We start from the raw sequence: 15,542 nt of genomic DNA, 5'->3' as shown, positions 1-15,542 counted from the left end.
AATGTGGAGAAATGTGAAGTTATCCACTATGTTAGCAAAAAAATAGTGCAGCAGAATATCCTTTAAGTAATGACAGACTTGGAAATATTGGCATTTTAAAGGAATCTGAGTTGAATTGAACAGGAATCACAATGTTCACATTCAGGTACAGCAAGTAATTAGGAAAGATGTGTTAGATTTGTGTGAAAATTATGTTAGGTTTTATGACAAATCAATTGGCATGTAAGAGTAAAGAAGTCTTAATTCAATTATAAAGGGCTTATGTGAGACAACACCTGAAGCATTGTGTGCAGATTTGGTCTCTTTCCGTAGGGAAGGATATACTTTCCTTTGAGAGAATGCAATGAAGGTTTACTAGACTGATTCCTGATAAGGGAATTCTCCTATGAAAAGAAATCGAGTAGACTGGGCTTATATTCCTTAGAGTTTTGAAGAATGTAGGTGATCTCAATAAAACCTATAGAATTCTTCAGGGATTTGATAGGGTGGATGTTAGGAGAATGTTTCCTCTGGCTGGGGAGTCTAGAACTAAGAGTTACAGATAAGAATAGGGGTCAGCTATTGAGGACAGAGTTGAGAATTTTTTTCGTTGGAGTTGTGAATCTCTGGCATTCTGTAACCCAGATGACTGGATGATTGTTGTGTATCTTCAAGATGGATCGATAGATTTTAGTATACTAAGGGAATTGAGGGATATGGGAATAGTGCAGAACTTGTAGTTGAGCTAGGAGATCTGCCACGATCTTATTGGCTTATAGGACAGGCTCGAAAGTCTATTCCTGCTCCTATTTCTTCTGTTCTTGGGATGTCATTAGCAATTTTGACTAAGTAGCTTCAGTGCCACGAGCAAGCTGAAAACTAATCTGTAGAGATTGGGAAGAGGTTGGGGGTTTAGAAGGAGCTTCTTGAAGGACACAGCCTACTGATGGCTGACTGACTGGAGGTGAGGGAATATTTGCTGAACAATATGCGATTGGGAGCTGAAGAAGGCAGAGACTAGGAGAGGATAGAGGCAGGAGATCTGCTGGGGCCGGAGGTGTCCGTGTGGGTAATTTTGATCTTTGAAGTTATAGATTAAAATGACAAAGTTTATCATTCCTTGTTCTTGTGTACTATGGGTGTGGTAAATCATTCATCCAGGGAAGGCATCATGATGGTATGAGGAGGTGGGACCTCAATTTATTCTCCAGTTTGCTTTCTCAATTGTTGAAGATGGGGATTTCACCCCCTTTGTGCCATATAAAGGAAAAAGTATGAATTAGGACATCATGTGTTGAGGGCTGTTGCAGTATTAACTGCTATTTCGGCTGACCCTTCAGTGCATTACTGCCTTTGCAGGTGCTACATTTTGGATAAGGTACATTAAATCAAGGCTCCATTTGAATGTTCAAGTGGCTGTAAAAGATCTCATGGCAATATTGAAAGTAGTTCTCCTAATAACATTCCTCCAGCAACCTTTGGTGGAGCCTTCTGTCTCGCAAGACGATGGTATGTACCATGGTGGTCTAGCAATCAGCTCCGTCAAAAACTGATTATCTGGTTGCCCATTCACTTGCTGTATGTGCAGTGAAACATGATAAAATAGCTGCTCCCTTTGCCACAAAATAGTGACTGCACTTCAAAAGTAACCCATTGTTTGAGATAGTGCTTTGAGATATCTCGAGGCTGTGAAAGGCACTACATAAATTCAAGTTCTTTTCTTGTTCAAGTGTGCACATTAATATCTTAGTAACACTCGATTTTATGCAAGTTGGGTGAAAATAAAATCCCAGGAGTAATCAGCATCAATGAAGAAAGCAACAGAAATGGGAAAATGGAAATAAATTGACAATGAAAACTGGAGTACTTACGTTTATTTGCCACCTCTTCACATCTCGGAAATGTCCCAATATACTTCACACACACAGTGGCCTGGATTTTGCACTTAGTGGTGAAGCATGGGCTGTTGCTACTGACTTTGAAGAAAGCTGCCTGCAAAGATCTAGCGGTCTCTGTTGCAGGGATTTCCACTCTGCCAATGGCAGCTTGAACCTGGCACCAAGTTAAGGGGGTATCTTGGCATGCAGCAGCAGTGATATCAGCAAACGGGGACAGAACCAATCACATTGAAGTAGACTGTAATCTCTCCAGCCCAGAAATCTGTTATCTGGGAATTATTTTGAACAGACCCAAGCATCTCATGGACTTGCTATTTGACTGTTTGGACGCTGCAATAAATCAAGAAAGCATAGGCTTACTAAAGATAATGAGCATTTAACCCCTTACCGTGGGGCACAGCACTTTTTTTTTTAAAAGTACAGTTTACGAACAAGGAGCAGGTGTCGGCCATTCAGCCCCTCGAGACTGCTCTTCCATTCAATAAGATCATGGCTGATCTAATAGTAACCTCAAATCTGCAACCCGCCCTCCCCCGATAACCTATCACCCCCTTGCTTACCAAGGATCTATCCACCTCTGCCTTAAAAATATTCTAAATATAATGTTTGTAATATTATTTACCTATCACTTTACAAAACTTACCATCTTTTCGGGAAGAAAGTTTCAAAGGCACTCAACCCTCTGAGAGAAAAAATGTCGCCTCATCTCTGTTTTAAAGTGGCGACCCCTTGTTTTTAAACAGTGGCCCCCAGTTTTAGATTCCTCCAAAAGAGGAAACATCCTCTCCACATCCACCCTGTCAAGACCCCTCAGTATCTTATATGTTTCAATCAAGTTTTGGTGAAGTAAAGCAACATATAGAATCATCTGTTCCCTTGAAACTATCTGCATCATTTTAGTACAGTACTTTAGGAACAGAAACATGGAAGATGCAGTATTTGAATAAATAAAACAATTTTTATTACTGTTTTATAATGTTTTATCACTTATGTTTCAGGTAAATATTTATATCTATAGTGTTTTCTGATTCACACGCTTGTGTTTAGACATTCCAACATCATTCTATGATCCAGAAAATTCTGAAGCCCAGAAACAACTTGGTCCCAATCATTCCTGCCTGGGAAGATTACTGTGTATTCACACAGCAAACCAGGAAATTTAAAGCACTTAAACTCCATCAACTTTAAGTTAAGTTTTCAGGTAGTGAAATAACTGCATGACTGTATTAAGATAGAAGCTAAAATAATGATAGACTTTTTGGAAAAAAATTATTTAAAAAATATGTTGATTTTTATTAACCATTGTGAAGAAACTTGACATTCCACAGATCTAAAATTAGCTTTTCAGGGCCAGTGAGAGCGGTTAGCAGTAATTTTGAAGTTCGTATGCCATTAAAAACTCAGTTGCACATCATTTATCAAGACTAACAGTGTTAGAGTGGAAGTTCTCATCAATTCATGATTGCAAGGGAGGTTGCAGTCTGTGGGAACCTATACACTGAACTCAAAGGAGGAGCGTAGACTCATTGACTGCAGTCTATGGATTTCAGCTTTATCCTGTGCATGTGCAGACTCCAGATGTTGCTCTCCATTTCAGTGGAGCAATGACAGTGAATGCTGATGTCCGGGCCAATGTATGACATCTGATGTGCCATCATGGTTGTTATACAGGCAAAAGCAAGACCTGTTTTATATGTTCAACAAACATTCAACCATCGAACAAAGATAAATATTGTATATCCAGGAGAACTCTGCTTTTCAATTATCCTTTGATGTTAGCCTAGATAAGGTGTTCAAATGCAGGAGTGGAGTATGACCCATGACCTTCTCAGTCGAGGACACCTGCGCCAAACTAACACCAAGACAGACTCTATGAAGAATATTCTAGGAAGCCGGACAACATCAAAATAACTTCTTCTTGTCAGGTTGCTGCACCTAGTGACTTCTATACCCCAACATCTGGGACGCATCTTTTTGTGTACAGGTACGGTTGCTCTCCCATGGAATAGCTCATAGAAAACCTGGTTCCTGATGTGTGTCACAGTCCAATTACAGCCTAAATATAACAGTGATCTGCCAATCACTGTCATACAGCAAATTTATTGAAGCAATATGCATAATAACTGACATAAGGTACTGAATGACACAAAGGGCAGTATTTAGTCCTCGATGGGCGAGCGGGCCCCACCGGCTCGGCGATGGGCGGGCAGCCGAACTCCGCCACTGAAACAGGCCCCGCCGCCATTTTGAGTGGGCGGGCTGGCCGACGGGAAGCGCTATGCACTTTCTGTGCAGGGTGGAGGGATTCTCCAACTGTAAAGTGCGCTGTTTTGCGCATGCGCGCGAAAGAGCACACTGGTCCCTGAGACTAAGTGCTGTCTCAGGGAGATTGGTGACAGTTTAAAAGACCTCAAAAATAGAAAAATAAAAAAATCATTAACATGTCACCCTCATGTGACAATGTCACACGAGATGTGGGACATGTTAATAAATATGACAAAGTTTATTAAAGATTTTTAAAATGGACATGAAACCTCATCCCGCCGGCGGATGAGGTTTCATGTTTTTTTCTACTGCCCGGTTGGACGGGCAGGTCCTTTAATTGGGTTAATTATCCTGTCAATGGCCTCAATTGTTCGTTGACAGGTTGGTGGGCGGACAGCGAAATCAGCTGTCTGCCCGCCTTCCTGAATATTTAAATGGGCCGCGGTGACGTCAGGGCTTCCTCCTGCGTCATTTTTGCGTCGGCGAGCAGGCCCCGCCCCCAACTCACCAACGGAAAAATTCTGGCCAAAGTCTTCTAAATATAATGTTTGTAATATTATTTATCTATTACTTTATAAAACTTACCATGCATAAACTTTACTTTTTCGTCTGCAGAACCTCCTTCCTAATTATTTCTGTAATTTCTGTTTTGTTTTGTGCCTTACAGTGGATTTGCGGTATTGATAAGCATGAACTATTTACACCGACCTTTCTCAAACTCATCCTTTTTTTGCTCTCTTACCCACAGAGTTGCAAGCTCTTTGTTTCTTTATGTCACTTTCTATGGTGGGACTTGTCCTTCTTCCTAAGGTGGTGGTTATAATACTGCCCCTGTTGATTTTAGGCACATCTATAGACAGTCATTTGTCATGACTTGAGCTGCAGAATCTCAAATCAGCATCAAAGGAACCTCATTAATATGCCCTTCTGGCCTGGTTGCAAACACCAGCCTCTCGAAGCAAAACAAGAGAAAACCCTAAATACAGTCAGTTTGGATTAAATTGCTTAAACTGTATAAAATGCCAAGGTTAAAAGGACATCTTTGTACTGGCCAGCTGTGGTGCTAGACATCAGACATTTAATGATGGAAATGCCTTCATTGCTATGTGTCACTGTTGTGTTTTTGAAATCAGTTCTGTCAGTTGGGTTGCAGCTAAGTTATCTTTACTGAAAGAATTACATTCACCTGTGAATTGCGGGGCTACAATTCATGCAGACTTAAAATTATAAACAGTACTATTGATCAATTTTACTAAAATAACAACATATTTTAAATAAATATTCCATAGCCAAAGGGTGAAAAAGTAACAAAGAATTCTAGCAATTTTTGTATCCAGTGGGAATGAAATTCAGGCCCTGCTTTTAAGTAATCTTTTGTCTAATTCACGGTGAGCTGTATCTTTCCATAATTGTTTTTCACAACCAGCTGCCAATGATCAACTCTATACCCCAACGGCTAGAGAGATTCAACTGAAGTACTCAGCAGGAGACGCCACCATAGAGGAGCAGAGAGCACGTTGGGAAAGAAAGAGAACTCGAACAGCAAAAGAGTTAGTTGAGACTGAGCAGAGGTACCTCGAACAGCTGGAGCTGGTTGTCGTGGTAAGCATGTGATGGAAAGCAATGTGTATGGCTACATGCCTTGAATACAGATTTTTCTTCAAATCACTTTTTTTTTAATCAATGGTTAACAGACTTATCTTCTGTTAGTATTTTGTAGAGATTTTAAAAGCAAAGGGGACTGTACAACCAGATGTAAGAGATGCCATATTTTGCACTTTGAAAGCCATCCATTCAATAAATAGGTATGATTATTGTTCCACATGTTTTGAGTTTTAATATCTTTCTCAGTAAAAGAATACATGTTGATCTACTTGTTTTCTCACATTTGTTTTCATCTCAGCTTATTGATGTTTGCCTGAAAGGAGATAACTTGCATTCATTTGGCACCTTTAACATGTCTTCAGAGCACCCCAAATTACTTCTAATTCTAGTTACTGTTAATTGCACAGGCAAACGTGGTCATGTTGCAGAAAGCATACCCCCACAAAACAGTAACTAAGATGCGCAACCCGTTAGTGCTTTTGGTGCAGTTAGTGAGGGATGCAAGAAGAACTCCATGTTCCTGTCAAATGGGATCCTTTACTTCCACTTAAATAGGTGGAAGAGGCCTCAGTTTAAAGTATTGATCAATAAATCACAGATCCAAAGATGTGCCTCTCCTTTCAGTACTACACTGAGGCAATTGTGGAGCTGCCTCCTCCGATTAGTTGTTTAATTGTTCACCACTGTTCGTGACTGGATGGGGCTGGACTGCAGAGCTTGGATCTGGTTGTGGGCTCTGTCTATCAGATTCTGTTTCCACTGTTTAACATGCATGTAGCCCTGTATTTTAGCTTCACCAGGTTGACACCTCGTTTTTAGGTATGTCTAGTGCTGTTCCTGGCACATTGAACCACAGTTGATCTCCCAGCTTGATAGTAATGGTGAACTGGCCTATAGCTTCCTGCTTTCTGTCTCCCTGCTTTCTTGAATAAAGGTGTTACATTTGCTATTTTCCAATCTGCTGGGACACTTCCAGAATCTAAAGAATTTTTGAAGATTATAACCAATGCTCTACTACCTCTGTAGCTCCTCCTTTTGTGACCCAAAGATACAGGCCATTTGGCTCTAGGGACTTATTAACATTTAGGCCTAATAGTTTGCCCAGCACCTTTTACCTTGTGATGGTGATTGCTTTAAGTTCCTCCCACCCTTTCACACCTCAATTTTCAGAAGACCAAAACAATATACCTGTTCAGTGCCTTTGCCATTTCCTTGTTTTCCATAATCAATTCCCCAGCTCTCCCTCTAGAGGACCAACCCTAGCTTTAGTTACTCTTTTCCTATTTAAATACTTGTAGAAGCTCTTACTATCTGTTTTTATATTACTAGCTAGCTTTCCCTCATACTCTACTTTCTCTCTTTGCAGATCTGTATAATGTTTCTTTCAATTTGATAGTATCCTTAATTCCCTTTTTTTAGCTATGGATGATGCATCCTTCTCAAAGGATAAATCTTTACAAGTTACAAAATATCTCCTTAAAAGTCTGCCACTGCATCTCAATCTATCTTTAAACCTAGTTTTCCTAGTTCACTTTAGTGAGCTCTGCTTTCATAACCTTATTATAGTTAATTTTATTTATGTTTAAAACACTAGTCCTAGGCCTGCACTTCTACCCTTCAAACTGAACAGGAAATTCTATCATGTTATGATCGCTGTTGCCTAGAGGCTCTTTTGCTATGAGGTTATTGATTAATTCTGTCACATTGCACACTGCCAGGTCTTGAATGATCTGCTCCCTTTCTGACTTAGTCTAGAATGCACTGCTCTAAGAAATTGTTCCAAATACAATTTATGAACTCATTTTCCAGGCTATCTTTGCCAATCTGATTTTCCTAATCATATAGATTAAAGTCACCTAAGATTATTACGGTACCTTTCTTATGGCCCCATTTACTTATTCCTGTATACTCTGTCCTACAGTGTAAATACTGTTTTGGGACCTATAATCTACACTCACAAGTGACCTCTTAACCTTTCCTATTTCTTATCTCCAACCAAACTCATTCTATACCTTGCTCTTTTGAGCTAAGGTCATCTTTCATTACTGTACCAATGACATCCTTAATTAATAGAGCTATCCTACCACCTTTCCTAGTTTCCTACTTTTCAAAATGTCAATTACCCTTCCATATTCATGTCCCAGCCTTGGTCACCTTGCAACCATGAGTATAACATACTGTGGCTGAAAACAGAAGTTGAGTTATATGCCCTGTATATGCAAAAATATGATTTTTGGCATTGACAAAAATGGGATTGTCTTATATGCCAGGTTGACTTTTACTCTATGACCTATGGTAGAAATTTATTGGATGCTTTTGTTTTGAAACTTGTTGATTCCGATTTAGATGCCTTAAAGTTAATATTGAAGTCAGAGGACTATATGCTCAAAGTTTCCTTGATGATGAAAGGCTCCATCAGAGGTGATGCTTAGGTTTGACTTTTTTGTTGCTCCAATTCTGCAGCCTTTGGAGTCCAATTGAATTGCAAGTTGTAAAGACACCAGAAGTCTGGGCTAGATGTGACAAAGTATGACTTATCTTCTAACCTGTGCTCCGTTTGAGTCCGTTATCAATGAATTTGCCCTTTTTTGTTAATTTTAAGAAAGCAAACTTTGTTATGCAGAATGAAGTATTCATTTGATTAGTTCAAAAAAAATGGATTGTGAAACATGCCACTCAATAATGGACTTCTTAAAATATGTCACACAGGATATTGCTGAGTAATCTTGAAGATGGAAAGTTTGGTTTGGGCTTTGACATCTTCTGCCCTCAACTCCAGCTTTATATCACTTATACAGACAACATGGAGCATGCTGTCAAAGTCCTACAGGTAATACAACAACTACATGAGTCATTGAGGTTGTATTTGTAATGACAGATTAACATTATAAGAAAAATTTAAATAGGTTATTCTACCACTCTGCCATTCTGATGACAAGAGTGTGATGATACCATATTGAAAGGGATTTCTTTTGAAAGGAAAGGCTAATTGCCCAATGAGGTCCCTGCACCATCTAATTAAATATGGCATAAGTGGCACAGCCACCATAATTTAGACTTTGATCGTGAAGGATATGCAAGTTGAAAGCATTCTTTGCTCATTACAGCTTTTGCTGTCAGCTTTTTGTGCAACCTGCTCTTTCCTTAATGAATTCTAAGTTGGCTCTTTGAAAGACTGTTCAGCTTTTCCTCGCCCCCTTCATTATGAGGACACCGTCTGGCTCCTTCAAAGTTCGTCGGTGTAAACTCATGGAGTCACCTCTTTGACATTTCCCACCCTGTGTACTTATTTATCTCTTTGAGATCCTGAGCTAGAGAGATATCACTGTCTTAATTAAGAAGAAGGATGTGACCATAGTAAATTGACTGATTTCATTGATTAAGGACTAGCTGTACAAGTAACATTGATTTTAACAGTGGGTCTACATAAATGTAATTGTTGGAACATGGGGCTGCATAATTAGGATGATGTGACAGAGAATGTTTGGTTTGTCCTTTTCAACCTTCAGTATCATCCCTGTGCATAATAATGTGCCTCTGTGCAATTAGTTTCAATCGAAAAATGTTATGAAATATCTTCAGTGGGCAAGAAGGGATCGTTGAGATTAATATATTCGGCCAACATCTGTAACATTCTACTAATTAATATGCATCTTGTGTGGTCTAATTTAGGAACAAATTAGGAAAAATAAACGATTTGCACGATTTAAGAAACTCCAAGAATCTAGACCAGAATTCCAAGGGTTGAAACTGGAGGATTTGCTCCCTCTGCCTCGTAAGCGTGTTTATCAGTAAGTAGACATTGGTTACCATAGTCATTTCTCCATTACCTCTTTAAATACATACACAGTCCATTATGATGCTATTTGATATTATTTAAATGCAAGGCCATGAAAATTTACAAGTTTACCTTTTGCTGGAGAATGAATTGAAAGTAATCCTATCTTGTGCAGATGAAATCATCACTTGCCTAGATGGATCTGGTCAGTGATTTTGTATTAATCACTCTTCTGCTAATATGTTGTCCACTTTGTTTATATTTTAACACTTTTAGTCAAAAATGGCATACCATCTTGATCATTGTGGTTGTCAGAGGCCAGTCATCTCAGCTCCAGGACATCACTGCAGGAGTTCCTCAGGGTAGTGTCCTAGGCCCAACCATCTTCAGCTGTTTCATCAATGACCTTCCGTCCATCATAAGGTCAGAAGTTGCTGATGATTGCACAATATTCAGCACTATACGCAATTCCTCAGATACTGAAGTAATCCCTGACCAAATGCAGCAAGACCTGGACAATATCTGGGCTTAGGCTGACAAGTGGCAAGTAACGTTCATGCCACACAAGTGTTAGGCAATAACAATCTCCAACAATAGAAAATCTATCCATCGACCCTTGATATTCAATGGCAATAGCATCACTGAATCCGCCACTATCAACATCCTGGGGATTACTATTAACCAAAAACTGAACTGGACTAGCCTTATAAATACTGTGGCTACAAGAGCAGGTCAGGAGCTAGGAATCCTGTGAGATTAACTCACCTCCTGACTCCCCAAAGCCTGTCCACAATCTACAAGACACAAGTCTGGAGTGCGATGGAATACTCCCCACTTGCCTGGATGAGTGCAGCTGCAACAACACTCAAGAAGCTTGACACCATCCAGGACAAATCAGCCTGTTTGATTGGCACCACATCCACAAATATTCACTCCCTCCACTACCGGTACACAGTAGCAACAGTGTGTACCGTCTACAAGATGCACTGCAGAAACTCACCAAGGCTCCTTAGACAGCACCTCCCAAACCTACGACTACTACCGTCTAGAATGGCAAGGGCAGCAGATTCATGGGAACATCACCACCCGCAAGTTCCCTTTCAAGTCACTCACCATCCTGACTTGGAAATATATCGCTATTTCTTCACTTTGGCTGGGTCAGAATCCTGGAACTCCCTCCCTACACCACAGGGACTGTAGTGGTTTAAGAAGGCAGCTCACCACCACATTCTTGAGGGCAATTACTGATGGGCAATAGATACTGGCCTAGCCAGCGAAGCCCACATCCCTTGAATGAATTTTTAAAAAATCATTGTCAAATTACCAATTTCATGACTCAATGTTGTTGAAATTCCCACAGAGACTGATAACTTTTTAAAACAGATGAATTTCCTAAACAACCAATGGATAAGATTTCACTTTTTAAGACTTTTACTGTAACAACCAAACAAAAATCATCATAGATCAAGCATTAATTAACAGGCACCTAATAATCAAACTAGAGAAAAAGGTAATTTTCGCATTCAATAACGCAACCAAAATATATCTCACACAACGCTTTTAATCAACACTACTCTTCTGGCAGATGCAGTGCATTAAAGGAACTAATCCCCAAGTCACCCTCAACTTTCCAGCAGAGGTTCACTTGTCTCTGCTGCACTATGTTCAAACTTCAGTGTCCTTCAACAACTGTCCGCCCGAATTTTCCTGGATACGATCATCACCAGCAAGGCACACCTAAGCGACTTTCCATTCCTTAAATCTTCAAGAGCCCCATCTGTTCTGTTCGCTTTCTTTTGAACAGAAAACAAACTCTTAAAAGCATCCTGCTTGGTCTTTAACACAGAAGAGCTCTCCCAGCTTTTCCACAGCAGTGGAAAAAATCTTCTCTATCTCAGCTGCAGCTGTCCTTTTTTTTTCCATGAGACCTTGTAAAAGGTGTTAGAATGACCACTTGGCACGTCAATGAGTTTCTATTTGAGTTTCTCTCCACATGGCAACCAGATCACTTGGGCATTTCTCTAACCTGTTTATCAGGAAGTCTAAATATATAACCCTTTCCAGAATTTTCTGCTTCACTTTAAGTTAAAGGGATAAATTGTCTTGTAAAGTTTAGTGTTTGTGAGATGTATACATCAAACTCTAACAATTTTATTACAAACACTGTAAACGTCAAGCCCCAAAATCTGGGACCTAACATATCCCAAGCAAATAACTTTTTACAGCTGATAAGAATTTCACACAAAATAAACTTAGAGGACAGCACCCTGGCTGAGTGTGCTTCAGTATTGTTATGTCATTGCATCTTTGCAGTAACCAGTTTCCTGGCACCTAGTGCTTTGCAACATACTCTATTTTGGGGATGTGTAAGAGTGGCCAATTTAAAAAAATATATATATTCTTTGAAACTAGATGTTTGTAAGGCCAGCATTGATTGCCCATTCCTAGTTGCCTTTGTAAAGGTGAGGGTGGATCACCTTGAACTGCTACTATCTGTTTGGTGAAGGTGTTCCTACAATGATGTTTGGTAGGATGAACCACTATTTTTATCCCCTCTTTAGAAAAATAGGAACCACATCAGCATGATTGACAACTACTGGTACCTTCATTAGGTTGCTTGTAATAACCATTAACTCCCCACAAATGGTGTTCCTTTTCTCTATTAGCGATTAGTGGCAGGCATCTATCAAAATGTGTTTTCTTGATCATCTTTCAGACAGGCTACGAATTTGGCCTCTAACATTCATTTTACCAATTGGTAACATCTTCATTCGCGAATAATTTGAGGAAACAACTGTTTAGTATATTAACTATGATGCTGATTCTCCATTTCAGCTCTGTTGATATCTTCTAGAATTCTCACCAGTTGGCTGACTGTCTGCTTACTGTTGAAGGGATTTCTTACTGCTGTTTTATGTCTGCCAGATGATTATTCCAATAAATCAAAATAAGCCTTTTTCCATTGGTTATTAGTCTTAACAAATTTCAGTTTACTCTTGTCCTCCATAGAGATTGGAATATTCATGTTAAGAGTATCTCATCCTTTGCTGTGTTTTCTCTATCCTTTCTGACCTTCTGCTCTCTGATCCAAGCAATCAGCCTTCAGAAAAACCCTCAGCTTCAGCTCCTTATACCCCCACCTCAGTTAACTTTTCAATCAGCTTTGCCTTCATGCTTACTTCTTTGTCCAAGTGTCTACATCTGACATAATCAGCCCTGGCTCCCATCTTCAGAAATCTTACTCCATCTGGACCCCTCCCTCTGGCTTCTACTCTCTCTAGATATTTTCATTAGAAACTTCTGTCATAGCATGGCAATCTCAATTTTTCTACTCTGCTCACTGGTCGAACCTACTTCTCTCTGAACTTGCAGCACTCCGTTCTCTCAGGTCCAGATGTAACATTGGCATTAAACATGCTGACAAGGGTGTTACAGTTGTTGTTTGGTGAACCAGCCTCTCTCGTGGAGACTGATCACCAGCTCTCTGTTACACTCCTCCTACTTCCCCGTGGACGGTGACCCCACCACCGAATGTAAAACTATAGTTTCCCAGACTGTCGCTTAGTTCATCTCCTCTGGCGGACTTCCCTACACAACCTCCAATCTCATAATCATGCAAACCCTCACAGCCTGCTTCTACCCACTTCCCAAGATCCACAAAAGGGCTGCCCTGGTAGATCCATTGTTTCAGCCCATTCTTGTCTCGTAGAACTAATTTTTTTCTATCTTGAAACTGTATTTTTTTTCTCCTGTGGTTCATTATCTTCCCAATTACATCTTGGAATCTTTCAATGCCATCTACCATGTTAACAGTTTTCTGATCCTCTTCATTCCCTTTTTCACTATGGATATCCGATCCTTCTACACTTCCATACCACACAGAATCACAGAATCTTTAACGGCACAGAAGAAGGCCATTCGGCCCATCATACTTGCATGGCTCTCTAAATGAGCATTATGACCTAGTGCCATTGCCTTGCCTTTTCCCTGCACCCTTGCACATTGTTTCTATTCAAATAATTATCTAATGTCCTCTTGAATACCTCGATTGAACCTGCCTCCACCACACTTCCAGGGAGTGCATTCCAGACCCGAACCACTTGTGTGAAAAGGTTTTTTCAAATCATTACACTTGCTTCTTTTGCAAATCACTTTAAATCTGTGCCCTTTCGAATTTGACCCTTTTACGAGTAGAAACAGCTTCTCTCCATTTACTCTGTCCAGCCCCCTCATGATTTTGAACATCTCTATCAAATCTCCTCTCAGCTTTCTTCTCTCCAAGGAGACCAGTCCCAACCTCTCCAATCTATTCTCATAGCTGAAGTTTCTCATCCCTGGAACCATTTTTGTAAATCTCTTCTGCAATCTCTCCAATGTGTTCACATGCTTTCTATAACATGGTGCCCAGAACTGTACACAATATTCCAGCTGGGGTCTATAAGTATCTTATATAAATTCAGCATAGCCTCCCTGCTCTTGTACTCTATGCCACTACAAATAAAGTCCAGGATACTATATTCTTTACTAACTGCATTCTCCACCTGTCCTGCCACCTTCAATGATCTATGCACATATACACCCAAGTCTTTCTTCTCCTGCACCCCCTTCAACATTTCACCACTTATTTTATATTGTCTCTCCATGTTCTTCCTACTAAGATGCATCACCTCACACTTCTTGGCATTGACATTTATCTGCCACCTATCTACCCACTCCACCAACTTGGCTATCTCCTCCTGAGGTTCCACACCGTCCTCCTTGCAGTTCACAACATTCCCAAGCTTTGTATCATCTGCAAACTTTGAAATTGTCCCTTGCACACCAAGATGGAATGAGAGCCCTCTGCTTCTTCCTTGAACAGAGACCCAACCCAATCACATCCACCACCACTCTCTTACACCTGGCTGAATTTGCTCTCACATTGAACATCAATCTCCTTTGCCCAAACTCATCTCCTCCCAAAAAAAAGGTGTTGCTATGGAACTTGTACTAACTAGACTTACCTTTTCATATGATCTTTGATTCATTCGTTGTCCCAGTGCTACTTGGGTCTCCTTCTTCACCTCTTTTTCTGGTGCGCTGATACTTGTATCAATGCCTTTTCCTGTTATTTCCCCAACTGGAAAATTTCACCGACTTTGCTTCCAATTTCCACCCCCATCCCTCATATTTAAGTGGTTCAATATCCAGCTCTTCCCTTTCTTCCTTGACTTTCTGTCTCCATTTAAGCTACACCTAACTATACCTCCTGCCACCCTGTCTCCTGTAAGGACTCTATTCCATCCTCTCAGTTTCTCCATCTAATCTGATGATGTCACCTTCTATACCAATGCTTCCAATGTGTCTTCCCTTTCTCTCAACTGGGGATTCCCTTCCACATGGTTGACAGCGTCCTCAACCAAGTCCATCCCATTTCTGGCATTGCTGACCTCGCCTCTTCCTCTCTCCCTCTCTTCCAAAACCACGACAGGGAGTTCCCCGTGTCCCTACCTTCTATCTCACTAGTGGACCATCATCCGCCATTTCTGCCACCTCCAGTGTGATGCTATCATGAAACATACCTTCTCTTCCCCTCCTCTCCCCTTTAAAATTTCATAGGGACTGTGCCCTCCATGGCACCTTAGTCTACTCCTCAATCAGCCCCAACAACCATTCTCCTTCCCGTTTTCCTGTACAAGTGCAGGAGATGCAACACCTGTCATTTGACGTTCTACCTTTCCGCTGTCCAGGGTGGAACATTCCTTCCAGGTGAAACAGCAATCGGCCTGTACCTTCAATTTAATATATTTTATTCGCTGCTCGCAATGCGTTCTCCTCTACATTCGGCAGACCAAATGCACATTTGGGGACTACTTTGCTGAGTACCTCTGTTCAGTCCACAAGCTTGATCCCGAATTTCTATAATTTTAATTCTCTGTCCCACTCCTACTCTACTCTGGCTGCCTGCACTGTTCTATTGAAGGCCAAGGCATGGCACGACATCTTTTTGCCACTTCCCAGCCTTCCAAGCTCAACAT

At 40.5% G+C, this 15,542-nt stretch overlaps 1 protein-coding gene across 2 annotated transcripts in view; it reads left to right on the top strand.

The window, feature by feature from the left end:
- arhgef39 (Rho guanine nucleotide exchange factor (GEF) 39) overlaps positions 1 to 15,542 on the top strand; it is an 83,410-nt gene that overhangs the window by 27,515 nt on the left and 40,353 nt on the right. For both annotated transcript variants that reach the window (XM_041202051.1, XM_041202052.1), the window contains exons 3-6: positions 5,569 to 5,744; positions 5,853 to 5,947; positions 8,457 to 8,577; positions 9,420 to 9,538. In XM_041202051.1, coding sequence (XP_041057985.1) covers positions 5,569 to 5,744; positions 5,853 to 5,947; positions 8,457 to 8,577; positions 9,420 to 9,538 — 511 coding nt within the window. The remainder of the gene's footprint in view (positions 1 to 5,568; positions 5,745 to 5,852; positions 5,948 to 8,456; positions 8,578 to 9,419; positions 9,539 to 15,542) is intronic.

This window comes from Carcharodon carcharias, chromosome 13 (genome assembly GCF_017639515.1).
Source record: "Carcharodon carcharias isolate sCarCar2 chromosome 13, sCarCar2.pri, whole genome shotgun sequence".
NCBI classification, from domain to species: Eukaryota; Metazoa; Chordata; class Chondrichthyes; order Lamniformes; family Lamnidae; genus Carcharodon; species Carcharodon carcharias.
The sequence above is the reverse complement of the archived record's forward strand: the minus strand, read 5'-3'. Positions and strand labels throughout refer to the sequence as shown.